This window comes from Bidens hawaiensis, unplaced genomic scaffold, assembly GCF_021521415.1.
Source record: "Bidens hawaiensis isolate Kalapana, Puna unplaced genomic scaffold, B.hawaiensis_p1.1 tig00011192_1, whole genome shotgun sequence".
Lineage (NCBI taxonomy): Eukaryota > Viridiplantae > Streptophyta > Magnoliopsida > Asterales > Asteraceae > Bidens > Bidens hawaiensis.
The window spans coordinates 677,604-692,301 of NW_027491870.1; the positions used below are offsets into that span (position 1 = coordinate 677,604).

A 14,698-nucleotide genomic window follows, 5' to 3' on the forward strand; every position below is an offset into this window, starting at 1 on the left:
AAAAAAAAGTCGATGTAAAAAGACTATTATTTAAGAACAGAAATCCAACCACGATCAAACCCAGTTACTCAAAAGGGCCTAAAATACCCAGTTACTCAAGAGAGAACGAACAAACTAAAAACGATTATGAAATGGTGGAATCATGGAAAAACATTGACTAATGCGTTGAGGATGAATCGGAAGTAAGAAGTTTTGGTTAAGGGTTTGAGAGATGTGTTATAACCAAAGAAAACTATACCTGAAGTAAGAAGTATGCTAATACTATACATTTTATTTGGTAATTGAGTCTTTAGTTAAACTTATTTATGATATCAGTTGAGGACTGATATTTGAGATATCGGTAATTTTAATGTCATTCATAATTTATATATATAGCACTTTAGCACTTTCAATTCAGTATATTCCTTTACTATTAACAAATTATCCTTATGCAACTTGCAAAACACTAACAATTGTCGCAAGTAGGAACTGATTAAGACTCAAAACACTGACATTCAACACTAAAAGTTGAAAACTAAGACTTAAAACACTGGTATCGGAAATATCGGTGATAAATCGGTGAAATATCGGTCAATAATATCGGTACCGATATTTTGAACAATATTTTACATGAGGATCGATAACCGAGATACCAACGAGATTGCTTGCATAGCTTGTTGTATTGAAGATTGTTTATTATTGTGTATCATTGATGGCCGAAAGACAAGGGTACATGCACCGATCAGCTGGTGTTCCGATGGTTGAGTGCTATGTGCCTTATGTCCAAGGCTTGATGCAAAACTACTATTGAGCTGGGAGTCTCACCGGAAGTAGCCTCTCTGTTTCTACGGGGTAGAGGTAAAGTTGTCTACATCTTATTCTCTTTAGACCCTACCATAGCTTTGCTATTGGTGGGATTTAGTGAGTACGATGATGATGATGTTTGATACTGTGTATATTGTTGATTATGTAGTGTGAAAATTTAGTACTATTTTGCCTCTTTCTAGTTAATAGTATTGACAAAAGGTACTAAGAAACTAAGAAGCCTGAATTGTGCTTTTGATTATTTATTGTTAATAACTTTTGATATCTTTTCATGTTATCGTGAGTTTCATTTGCTGATTGATAAATACTTTAGACCTAGGGCTTGTTGTATGTAGCTAATGATGAACATAGAAGACTGTTTAGTGGTGTGTATTGTTGAAATGTAGTGGCATTTATCTTCCTCTAGTGAGGAGTTGTCTGGTCTCTGTGTCAGTCAGCATTAAGTGTGTTCGGTTCACTAAAAAAGCACGTCTTAATGGCTCATGTAGCCGTTAATTGTTTGGTTCAGTAAGAAGCCTGAATTGTGCTTTTGATATTTTGTTGTTATGTTTGGATGATGATGAATAATTTGATTTTGATGAAGGATAATATACATTTTGTTTGCTAATTGAGTCATTAGTTTAAACTAATTATTTGGCTGCGTAAGTGTTTATGCTAATGGCTTGCTGTATGCAGTCGTTGATCAATATTGTGTATATTATTGATTATGTAGTGTGAAAATTTAGTACTATTTTGCCTTAACGTAACTAATAATAGTGAAATTTTAGTACTATTTTGATATTTTATTTTTGATATATTTTCATGTAACTGTGTTTCATGTAATTGTGAGTTGCGGCAAGTTGACTCTTTGGGTGATGATGATGAATAATTTGATTTTGATGAAGTATGCTAATGCTATACATTTTGTGTGCTAATTGAGTCTTTAGTTAAACTTAATTATTTGGTTACCTAAGTGTTTATGCCTATGGTGTGATGTAAGCAGCTATGGGTGAATATAGAAGTCTGTTTGATTGTGTATATTGTTGATTATCATAGTTGTCAATGCCAACAAGCTACCTATATGCTAAGTAGCGTTAGTCATGAAATAGCGTCCGTCATTTCATGTTTAACGATATAAAGGAAGACCAAACCTGATGAGTAGTTGTGATAACGAGCTATAGCCGCTATTGACAACCATGTTGATTAGGAAGTGTAAAATTGTAGTAGTAATGCAGTCTTTTGCTCTCTAGTGAATAATATTGTGGACAAAAGGAAACCAAGTAGAGGGTTTAGGAAAATTATTGGCTAATGAATATTATATCGCATGTTACTATTGGTTCGTATGCGTTTCTGATGTTATAGAACCAGACACTATTTGGTGAGTTGTGATAGTAGACTTGAATTTAGATCTTGGTCTTTTTCGGAGTAGTTGAGTGGCATGCTAAAGATTTTATACCGCCTTCACGTGTCAGACCAGTTTTTATTTCTTTTTTTGTAATCTGAGATTGTTGGCTTTTTTGATTTTTAGATTGTTTATCATGATGTTACTCTTGAATCTTGAAGTTCATTTTTTTTACACTTGAGGTTCTTCATGCAAGTGCTTAAAGCACCTTCATTGGAACATTAAAGTCACAGATTGTACTTTGTAGGCAGGAAAGTTTTGTCATCTTGGAACCACTTACATTCTTTTTGAAGTTAGGTCAAATAATAATATTATCAGTTTAGTACTTTAGTTTGAAGCTATTGATTTACCATCTAGTCTTTTTATTCTTATAATATTAGATGGGCTTTTGTTTGGCTTTGTGTTGCTCCACTACTATTATATGAAGTTCTAGGTTTCATGATATTTGTTGACATATCAATCAATATATCAATCAATCAATCATGCCCAGTAAAATCCCACCGACAGCAAAGCTATAAGTAGGGTCTGGGGAGGGTGGGATGTAGGCACACCGTACCTCTATCCAAAGGAATAAAGAGGTGGCTTCCAGAGAGACCCTCGGCTCTAAGAACATGCGTATGAAGCAAAATAAAGGAAAATAAAGCAAAATAAAGGAAATCAAATTTTAACAGTTATATAAAAACTACTACTAATTATAATAATATTAATATTAATATTATTATATAATATTAATAATAAGATCACAGTTTAACAGCTATATAAAAGCTAATAATAATAATAATAATAATAATATATGCAAGGGAAATACCATTATGGTATGTGGACTAAATAAGTTAAGTCTAAGCCCTAAGGTATTCAATTCTCTCTAAAAATCCTTAACTTTAATTCTACTTCTCCACGAATTCCTATCCTCAACCATGTCCTCGGAGAGGTTTAGGTCTATCAAATCATGCCTAATCCTCTCATCCCAAGTCAATTTCGGTCGTCCTCTACCCCTCCTCCCCTCTATAGTAATGTTTTCTACGGATCTAACAGGATTCGTCGTCTGTCTTCTCTTTACATGTCCAAACCATCTCAATCTCCACTCTCTTATCTTGTCTGCTATGTTCGCCACCCCTAATCTCTCGCGAAACACAACGTTTCTTATTCGGTCTAGCCTTGTGTGCCCACACATCCAACGTAGCATTCTCATTTCTGCTACCTCTATCTTCCGCACTTGTGCCTTTTTGATGGCCCAACAATCTGTTCCATATAGCATTGCAGGTCTAACTGCCACCCTATAGAATTTTCCTTTTAGTTTAGTCGGGAAACTCTTGTCGCACAATATACCTGTGGCTGCTTTCCATCTACACCATCCTACCTGAACTCGGTGGGTCACATCACTGTCTAATTCCCCATCGCTCTGTACAAAAGATCCTAAATACTTGAACTTCGTTACCTGCGGGACCACCTGCCCTTCAATTGTGATCTGTGTGTCTTCATTGTCGTTTATCCCACCAAAATCACAGTGGAGGTACTCCGTCTTAGATCGGCTAATCTTTAAACCTTTTGTCTCTAAGGTTGTTCGCCACTCCTCAAGCCTCATGTTTAGATCTTGTTTTTTCTCAGCAAGTAACACAATATCGTCTGCGAACATCATGCACCACGGGAGAGTCTCCTGAATCGACTTTGACAACTCATCCAAGACTACTGCAAAAAGAAACGGGCTCAACGCCGACCCCTGGTGAAGACCTACCTCTACAGGAAAGAAATCAGTATCCCCCACTGGCGCACCGACCCCTGGTGAAGACTACTGCAAAAAGCAACATGATATTTGTTGACATGTTGCTCTAAAATGATTTGATATGGCAAAATGAATGGATTGCGTCGGGTGGGATAACATATCGCTACATGTTCTTTTGGTTTGGTTTAGAGCATGTTTTGACAAAAATAGGTACGGGCCGCTTTAATGGTATGTGTCGGGCAACAAGTAAAAAATGTTGGTGTTTAGAAGCAGGAAGGGGTAATGTGTTTGTGGATCTATTGTGGAGAGGGCTGAAATGTCTAAATTGTTGGCAGATTTTGTGAAGGTTAACGGAAATTGATGGTCAAACACCGATTGTTGGTGCTATAAATAGAATCGATCGTTACTTGCAGTCCCATTTTGGGATGTTTGGAGATTTTGGAATGAAATGCAAAACATCATGAAGATATTGTTTCTCTTATAGAATATGGGAGAAACTAGGATTAAGAAGCTATTTGAAACCTTTTAAGAGATCACGACCCAAATTTTATCAAAATAGCATAAGAAAAGCTGAGGTATTGACGAAACAGATCGACGATAGATAAACAAACTTGACAGATTTGCAATTAGGGTTCATAAGACTAGATGAAAACTACTGATCGGTATGAAATCTAATAAGATTATGTTTTGAAGTATTCCGAAACAATTTTGAAGTATTTCCAAAATAACACATTACAACTGACTGAAAGTAAATGGTACGATAAGAGGTAAAAGTTTGGCAATTTGTGTATTAACGGGTCCAACAAGCTATAAACGATTCGCTTAAAACAAGTATCAAAATAAACACGACTCGTTTAACTGCTTTATATGTTGTGAATATAAGTTAGATTTAGGTTTCATGTATCAATAAGGGAAAATGATGGAGTTTAGCCTACTAATTTCAATTATTAATTTAAGAAAATAAAAAAATCACATACCGTATTTTTTTGATTAACAAGTCTAATTGTGTTTTAAACAGGTGTTCAATTGCCGGCCCTAAGCCAACATAGAGTGTTACCCAGCACGCCAACTTCTTAAACATGTACAACACATCCCTATGTCAACAAGGTTATCTTAGTTGGTACTGAAAAAAGCAACACATAGTAATAAGCAAAACAACACATTTTAATCGTCTGAGAACAAAATCAACACATACTAATGGTTTAAACATAACAAAGCGAGCAAAGACATCACCTATGTTGGTTAAACATCAAATACTAACTTCTTAAACATGTATAATAACACTTCACTCCTCAACAAGGTTATCTTATCATAGGTGTTCTTGAAAAACCATCACAGAATAATCAGTAAAACGTCACAGGAGGCTTCAGGCTTCCTGGATGATTGTTGTTTGCTAAACCAAAAGTTGGTTTTGCGTAACAAGCATACGAAGGAATGAGAACACGCCACATTTATGCTGCTGGTTTTATGGGTGATGGGATTTGGGTCCATTTACGCATGTGAATTACAATACAACTAGTTATATGGTATAATAAACTGTGTTATTTTACCCCCATACAACTCAATCTTTTGATAAAAGCATAATCGAGCTCGTTGATGAATTTAACCCAATCAGTTTGATGTTAAAAAAAGGTGATTGAACATGAAGAAATGTGTGCTAAGCTTGCTTTCTGTTTCGATGTAATCACTATATGCAGGACCTAGAAATTTCTTTTTAATATGTTCAATTAATTATCTTATAATAATCCATATCTACTTGATTTTTTGTGGTCTTCTTTTGGGATACCTTTAATATTTGAAGCTCATCATATATAACCAAACAATCAACTATTTTCATGGGAATCCTTATTTTCCTCCTTCCCACTAATTTTTCAAATCCATCATTATATAAGCTACTAATCCTAATCATTTTCTAACACCAATCTCCTTAGCCTAATTTCTCACCCATCTTTTAAGTCCCTCTCCTTGCAATCCTTCTATCGACCGTAATGGATCTATGCGAAATCCATCACTTCTTCAAAATGTTTGATCACGATGGTGATGGCAAGATCACCATGCATGAGCTATCCAACTTTCTTGATCGTCTTGGCATTGTTATATCCGAGAAGGATCTTGAACTTATGATTGATCATATAGACACGAATGATGATGGGTCGGTTGACATGGAGGAATTCGAGAGGTTGTACCAAGTAATAATAATGGAGGGGGACGAAGAAGAGGAAATGAAAGAGGCTTTTAAGGTTTTTGACCAAAATGGAGATGGGTTCATCACGGTTGAGGAGCTTTTCTCGGTCTTGGGTTCGCTTGGTTTGGATCAAGGTCGAACGGTTGAGGATTGTCGGATGATGGTGAAGAAAATGGATGATGATGGAGATGGGACGGTCGATTATAAAGAGTTTAGGAAGATGATGAAAGGTGGTGCCTTTGGAATATTGGATCCCACTTGATTATCATCTATTGAACTCTAGTTTGTCCATTGACATCTTGTTTCATCACCATGTATCTTTTTATTTGATTTCAGATTGAATATAAGAATCCTTAATTTCCTTACGTTTCGTGTTTGTTCGATTCGTATTTTAAGACCTCATTAACAAGATTATGACCATCACAAAGAGAAAAATTTAAGTTTGATCATAAAGCATGAATTTTGAAATCATACATTCATACACCGTGATACTCGTTCAGCCAATTTTGGTAACTGAGCCGAACTGCTAACTACAGTTTCAGAATACAGTATATTAAATTGGCCGTATTGGTTTGATATGCAAGATGATCGGTTTTGAAGATTTGACGTGTCGATTACAGACGCTTTATAAATATAACACATATATAAATAACTATATATTTCTGAAATAGAAAAATATATAATAAACGTTAAATGATCGATTCAGGTTTACACGTATAATTTCAAGTTCTAAAACCACAGAGTTCGTATCGTTTGGGTGGACTGGTCGGTTTCAATAGGTTAATCAGCACACCTAAAAAAGCGAGCATCACATTGTATAATAGAAAGCTTGTAAGAACCACAATGCAATCATAAATGATCAAGATTGCTACAATATTTTGAAACCAAGGTTTAAACCAAAGCCCAAAGCAATCGCTCCAAACATCCATCAAGAAACGAAAATGGCATATCACATACATGATTCAGCATTGTAACAAACAATCTTTAAAACCTTTTTCATTATAAAAGACGAATGTTTATGGGAAACTAACATGTGAAAAATGAAGAAATGTGAAAAAGAGTGTACACATACAACATGAACTCGCTCACCAACCATACTTGGCATGTGTTTCTGCTTTCGTGAGAAACCCTTTTGATCGACGTTCTGCAAGTTCACTCTCTTTTGATCTCATATCAAAATATAAAGATCCGATTTGATGTTTCCTTTTATGCAGCTTCGATGGCTTCCCTTTGGCTGAAGAAGTAGGCTGCAAGTTATCAAAACAGTATCAAGATTGAGTACATATGAATTATGAAATTGTGTTATTTTATATATTAGAGTATACTAAACTGTAAACCAATAACCCATGTTATATTTTTTTAAAATACCCTTCTTATTTTTAAACCGAGGCGACTGGCGCAAAAGAAATCATAGCAAGATGCAACGTATTTATATAATATTTTTTCTGTTTCTGATATATTTCTATCATCATGTACCTAAACTTTATATAGGAAACCTCTTTATACGACTTAACATACAAATAACTTAATAACCTCCATACACAACCTAAAAAGTAATACTAACAATCTAAAAGCTTGGCTTTAAAATGTGTGTGTCCGATGCATTTCGATCCTATAAGCCGATGCGCAGAGATCATGTATGCGACGTTTTTATTACTCCCTCTGTCCCTTTGAAAGTGTCCACATTTCCTTTTTAGTTTGTCACATTACAAATGTCCACTTTCAAAATTTATTAACTAATTTCCAAGTTTACCCTTACACAAATACGATCATTCAAACTTTCTTAAATTTTGTCTTTTTATATATGTCAAGGGCATTATAGTCATTTGTTAAGCAAAAAATGCAATCATTCAAACTTTCTTAAACTTTGTGTTTTTCAAACCATGACACTTGTAGAGGGACGGAGTGAGTATGAAGAAAATGCTCAAAAATATATTTATAGATGATATTTTAATTTCTCATAATCTCTCGTAAGACTTATTCAATCAATGAACTAATTTGTTCAAATACTAATATACTGCATAAGGCATCACGTCATGTGATGTGCGAACCAACTGCACCGATACGAACTCATCACCGTATCATCTCATGCGTATCATGCCTAATGCGCGACTTTTCAAACCACGCACAAAAGCAATTACGATTCACGGGCCTCATACAATTTGACTCAAGTCCTTAACCCCTAAAACCTTAACAATCAATGAATAAGTGTGTCATTACCTGATACGCAGGCCCGAACGCGATACCAGTCGACTTAGCTTGATCCTCCCTCGGACGATTCTTCATCAACTCATCCTGACTAACCTCAATCACTTCCTGAGGAATCTCATTCCTCCCTCGTTTCCCAGGCGGCCGAGCCAAACTCTGTACAGCTGCAACCACCGAAACATCCGGCTGCAAATCCCCACTCGACCGATCAATCCACCTACTTTCGTACTGCCCATAGCTTCCATAATCACTGTAACCCTCATAACCCGTGCCAACATTCTCATACCCTACAAAATCACCCACAGGAGCAGCTGGACCGTAAGCTGAATAATCCGGACCAACATTCTGATACTCTGCATTATTCCCATAATCATAACCCGCATAATCCGCACTTGTCGCACCCACATTCGCATTCGCATGATCACCGTAAGCATTATTATTATTATTCTCATTAATATCATTACTATTATTATTATCAACATTGTCTTTCACGACATTCGAATTCGCCAACCCTTTAACTTCACCATCAAGAATCGACCGCCTACCCGTGCCCACAGACGACGAACCCGCACCGAGGGAACCCGAGTTTCTCGGGGCGGGAATACTCGACAAAAACGACTTAACGGAAGGAGCTTCGGGTAAAAAATCATCTTTTTTAGGTAACCCTTTATTCTTAGCATCTTCATCATCATCCTCATCATCATCATCAAGTGGTTTATTAACCACCGGTGGCCGGAACTGAACAATCTTTTTAGGTTTAGGGTTTAACGAAAACGGGTCGGATGATTCGGATCTGGGTTGAGGTAATTTGGAAAATAAAGAAGTGGGTTTTGTTGATTGAGGGTTGTTGTTATTATTATTATTATTATTATTAGGGTTTGTGGGTTGTGATTTTGGGGGCGGAAGAGATGAAAAGAAATTGGATGGTTGAATTGGTTTAGAAGGTGGTGATTGTTGTTGTTGATCTTCATCTTCTTCATCTGATGATGCATATGTTGCTAGTAATGAATCCATTGATTGATTTGAATTAATTGAAACAAAAAAGCCCCAAATCAGATTATGATTTCTAGGGTTCTTATGGATTCAATTCAATTATGTGAAGGTGGGATTATTGTAGTTGTTTAGGATTTGGACGAGGATTGGTGGGCCTATGTGGTAAATGGGCCGGTGGGTATTTGACTTTTTGACTATTAGACAATTAGGTTCGATTAGTGTTAACCCCATCTTTAATTATATTTAAGAAATACATGAAAATCGAGTTGCACAAATCGGGTTTTTCAGATACCCGCTAGTATGGAACCAGTTTTGGGTTTCGGGCATTAACAGGTATAAATCTGGTCCGGTTTCGAGTTTGGGTTTTGGTACTAAAATACATACCCTATCCGTACCCTATGGGTAGGATCGGGTATTAAAAACACGAGTATAAAAAAACGGTTTCAGGTATTTTTTTCGGGTCCGGTTTCGTGTTCGGGTTTTTTCACCTCTACATGAAAATACATGAATCTATCTTGAAATTTTTGAATTTGGGTTTATTCAAAACTAGTGTTTTACCCGGCGCGTTAGGCCGGTTAAGTCAGTAAAATCCGGATGGTGGTAGAATTTAAGTGTTGAGTCGGTAAGTCGACGCGAATTCGGTCGATTTCGGTTACGTGCATTATTGTACCAAAATTCAAACAAAAAATAAAGCAAAAAGTTGAGGTGGACCAATAAGGTGGTGTCGTTCGATAAAACTCGAGTGGTGGCAACCCGGCCATTTTCGATTCTGGGCATTGAGGCGGTGAGTCTAGACGAATTCGGTCGGTTTCATCACCTTCGCCTTCATTCCGTCACCTTCGGTCTGTTTTCTTCATGAAAACTTCCACCAATATGGTGCTGTCAATGACCCAATAAGAGACTTGAGGCACGAAAATCCTAAATTATGCTATAATAATAATAACTAGGATAGAGCCCGTGTGATACACGGATAGTTAAAAAAATACAACAAAAAACTAAATTCAATATATACAGAATAGCATACCTTATGGATTCATAAGTTATAAATATTGATGAACGGAATTTTACAATTCATAAATCTCTAAAAATCTCTTTGAATACAATATTGGATAATGACCAGTGTTATTAGGAGAAATGATAAGATCATGATTTTTAAAGGCTAACTTACAACATAATAATAGAATGTTTAACGAAATTGTATATATACATTCATTTAGAATATTATTAGGATTTCTAAATATAACATAATTGATTGACTTGATAAAATAAGAAACTGCTTACATGTCATTTCATAGGATGCCCTATAATAATGACATGTGGAAAAATCATCTTGATTTAATAGTATAGTTAGATGGGTTCGGGTCATTTTTGAGTCAAACTCGTAAATATATTTAGCTAAATTAGTGGTATTCTTGTCAAGCTGTGAGGTTCATTGGTTAGCATGTATACTAGTTTATATATTATTTTTGTTATAATAACTTTACATTATAATTTTATTATTAAGCAGTAGTTTATGCAAAAATGTTATGATTGGATTAAACATTATTAGAAAAGAGGGAATTGTTATATAAGTGCATTTTAAAGAAGTTAACGTATAAATAAAATTAATCTGCTAATTATGTTTATCAAATTAAACTAGAATATCTTTTTATCTTATTCCAAAATTGGAACATGAACTACACTTTAAAGTTTTAAGCCAATTTTTATAGATTTAAAAAACAAACTGAAGAAAATCTAAAAAAGTCAACCAAACCATTTGACAAAAAGATACTCAGATTTCCAAAAATAATCTAAATTAATTCCAATCCAAAAGTGCAGTTAACAGATTATCAAACAACCCATAGGGAAAATCACAATTCAAGTAAAAAGTTAGATCAGTTAACAGATTATAATCAACTTATCAATGCAAAAAAGCATACACAGCAGTCGAAATATAAACCAAAAGCGCAGAAGTCACCAAAACAATCATCGAAGCAACTGCATTAACCGCAGACCTACTCCCACACGACAACATCCCCAATCTTATCTCAATCACATTCACCATCGACAGCATCAGAAACAAGCACCCCATAACCGAACCTAGCGCAGAACCAAGCATTCCGAACCGCAACGCCTTTAAATTTATATGCGCCCTGAACGCCTCATCGGCATCCTTACTGTTGAGCAGATTGATTGCGAGTTTAAGACCTTATTAGACACAATGTAACTAGTGGAATGTTAGAGGCAGCTTTATGTAAATATGAGTTAAGTATATAAGTATATAACCTCACAATTTAGGCGTGTACATAAAACCGAAAAACCAACCCGTAACAATAACCGGTCTGGTTTTATGTTTTCATAAAAATAGAACTTTCGGTTCCATTTTGGTTTTGCTTGTAACCAGTGTTGCAGAAGTTGCTAGGCGCTAGTTGGGCGGTCAGGTACCCCTAGGACTAATTACCCCTAGGATTAATTGGATTGAAATTTTTATAGACACATCAATATTTAAAAGTGTTCAAAATTTAAACAGTTTGGTGATTTGGGCCGATTTTATCCGCCTAGGACCAATTTTGACAGATGCCGAGTTGGGAGATTTGGACCAATTATATCCGACTAGAACCGATTTTGATCGCCTATGACCGATTTCGACAGACTAGCGCCTAGAGCCTCGGATTAGCTAAAATCGAAGCTCTTGGGGTATGCCTAGCGCCTAGGTGTCAATTAATCGACCGCCTAGGCCCCATTTTTACAACACCGCTTATAACTAAAATAAAAAAATGAACTGAACTTATAAATTTCCAATTTTTTACTTTGAATTTGTTAAAATTACGAATGTTTTAAAAACCGGTATTTTAATCGTACCGGATTTGATTCAAAAATGGTACAACCGGTTGAACCGGGAGGTTCAACCGGGTTAAATAGTTTACCATGTAATTCCAAATAAATACAACTCCAACTCAAAAGATAACCCTAAAGGACATTAATAAACATCACACATGCACATGAACTGAACATCACACAAGAACAATGATCGAGTCAAATAAGGAGTTTGTACTTCGTATATGATATTAATCAATTATAAAAGATGTAAAGAAACCAACATTAGATTTGAAGGATACAAAATTGGTTGATTAACGAATCGTTGTTTATTGTGTTTACTCGTTTTAGTTTTATCCACTAGCTTAAAAGCCATTTTTAAAAAATATTGACCGCAAAAAAATATCAAAAAACCATTGGTTTTAAAACCGGTATTTTTAAAAAACCGGCGGTACGACCCTCTAGCAAACCGTCTAAAAATACTGGTTACCTTACCAAAATCTGTACCGGTCGGTACGTACTAGTTTTTAAAACATTGATAATTACAATTACAATATATATTGGCCCAAAATTATAATAATCAGATAATTATTACTCAACAAAAGCAACAAAAACATTTGGACCTAAATTCATTATTTTTTACAAATTTTTATTTTTGGCCCAATACTCCTTACTTCTATCCCGGTCAAAGTGTCTTAGTTTGAAAAACACAAAGTTTAAGGTAGATTAAATTATTGTTTTTTTTTTCTTATCAAATGACAATATCGCCCTTAGAAATTGAGTCCAAAAATATTGTTTATTAATGTTAGTTGTGTGTGTTTAAAGATAAACAAAGTGTTTTAGTTTAAAAAACACAAAGTCTAAGGTGAATTAAATTATTGTTTTTTTTTTGCTTATCAAACGACGATAACGCCCTTAGAAATTGGGTCCAAAAGTATTGTTTATTAATGTTAGTTGTGTGTGTTTAAAAATAAACTTGAAAATTGACTAATAAATTTTGAAATTGAACATTTCTAACTTGACAAATAAAAAGATGTGGACACTTTTATGGGACAGAGAAAGTAAAACAAAAACCGAAACCGAACAGTTTTAAAAAAACTCAAAACTCGAAACATGTTAAACTGACCTTGAGCAACAAGAGACGAAAACAAGAAGAAACTAAACGAAACAACTTCGAACACTAATAACTTTTTGGCGACCGAGATGTCCGAATCACACGCGGACCGATTCTCGAGACTCCGTTGTCCGGGTGTGGTGAGCGAGAGGCCCACAAAGACAGCAATGGTGAAGAGTGAGTTAACGTTCACAAGACCATCTAGTGCGGTGACGTGGATGCTTGTGGTAGATTGTGTGGATTGTGTGTTGTTTCTAGATCTGGTCTGTTGTTGATCGCAGTAGGTTGAGTATCCGTTAGATCTGTAAAGAGTATGAATAATAATAATAATAATAATAATAATAATAATAATAATAATAACTTACTCGGCCATTGTTGGAGGTTTGATTTGTTGTGGAAGAAGTTATTATTTTGGGATTGGTTGAGTGAAGTCAAGACGACAAAGGGCAGTGTGGTAATTGGTACTTATTAGTCCACAACACACGAAAGCAGCTTTTTAACTTTTGACCATGTTATAGATTCTATAGTGACCCGACTCTCAAATCAAACTATCCAATTATTATTATTATTATTATTTGTTATTTTAGTTTCTAAGTAAATAATAACAAATATATATCCTCTCATTTGTGACCTAGTGGTAGGAAGGTTTGGGTTCTCTAGTAGAGATGTAAGTTTGATACTCATTTGTGTTACTTTGTGTGGATATTGTTAATGAATGATTTGAGCTAGGTCATGTACAAGGTTGTCAGTTCGGATTCCGAGCCCATCCGGGTTTTCGTCCCACCGTGTGTTACAACAAAGAGTTCTGCTCAGCGTGAGTCCGGTTAAAACAGCATAATATGACCAGAGTGAGGCATTGACTCTCCAAATTTGAAGAGTGCGGTAACCTTAATATAAGAAAGTAGTCGTTCTAAAATATAATAATAATAGTTTTAAATAATATACAAAGAGTAAAAAAAAATATATAAAATAGAATTCTAAAATTATATACCTATGTGACATGTCAAAAGCTATAGTAATTATATTGATCAAGTGTTGGATGTCACATGACATTTACTAGGTTGTTTTTTTTTCATTAGTGTTAACTTATATCCAAACACAAAATGAGTGAACATGTCAATTTTCTTAATAAACGAACATGAATAAAAAAGAAATAAAATTTTCATTTATATGTCAGTGTTTGTGTTTGTGATTGGTTAAAATTAAATAGACGAACACGAACATGCCTATGTTCGTGTTCATTTGGTTTGCTTACAGGCCTACCGATTGTCTTCCCCACTTCCCAGCCACCAACAAACTCCAGTCACCGGTACTCCAACAACACCGGTACTCCAACAACACCCAAGGAACAATGGTAGAAATTGACCACTATCTTCTCTATGAAACCCATCGGGTTGGGATTTTTTTGAAATCATGGTTCTAAGACTATTCTCATTCACAAACCAACCCAACCCAACCCAATCTAACATTAAAAAAAATAGTTTCTCTTTCTTC

At 35.2% G+C, this 14,698-nt stretch overlaps 2 protein-coding genes and 1 pseudogene across 2 annotated transcripts; 1 reads left to right on the top strand and 2 right to left on the bottom strand.

Annotated features, from left to right (window-relative positions):
* The first annotated feature begins 5,625 nt into the window (after positions 1 to 5,625).
* LOC143537489 (calmodulin-like protein 3 pseudogene) lies at positions 5,626 to 6,454 on the top strand (annotated as a pseudogene).
* A 443-nt stretch (positions 6,455 to 6,897) lies between these two features.
* On the bottom strand, positions 6,898 to 9,348 carry LOC143537490 (uncharacterized). The gene is made up of 2 exons (XM_077031248.1): positions 8,314 to 9,348; positions 6,898 to 7,340 (listed from the first exon to the last, which is right to left on the bottom strand). Exons 1-2 carry the CDS (start codon positions 9,313 to 9,315, stop codon positions 7,179 to 7,181), a joined length of 1,164 nt encoding a protein of 387 aa, XP_076887363.1. The 5' UTR covers positions 9,316 to 9,348; the 3' UTR covers positions 6,898 to 7,178.
* Positions 9,349 to 11,050: 1,702 nt separating this feature from the next.
* LOC143537491 (uncharacterized) lies at positions 11,051 to 13,695 on the bottom strand. Its single transcript, XM_077031249.1, has 3 exons — positions 13,570 to 13,695; positions 13,217 to 13,506; positions 11,051 to 11,481 (listed from the first exon to the last, which is right to left on the bottom strand). Exons 1-3 carry the CDS (start codon positions 13,575 to 13,577, stop codon positions 11,195 to 11,197), a joined length of 585 nt encoding a protein of 194 aa, XP_076887364.1. The 5' UTR covers positions 13,578 to 13,695; the 3' UTR covers positions 11,051 to 11,194.
* Between the last annotated feature and the right edge of the window lie 1,003 nt (positions 13,696 to 14,698).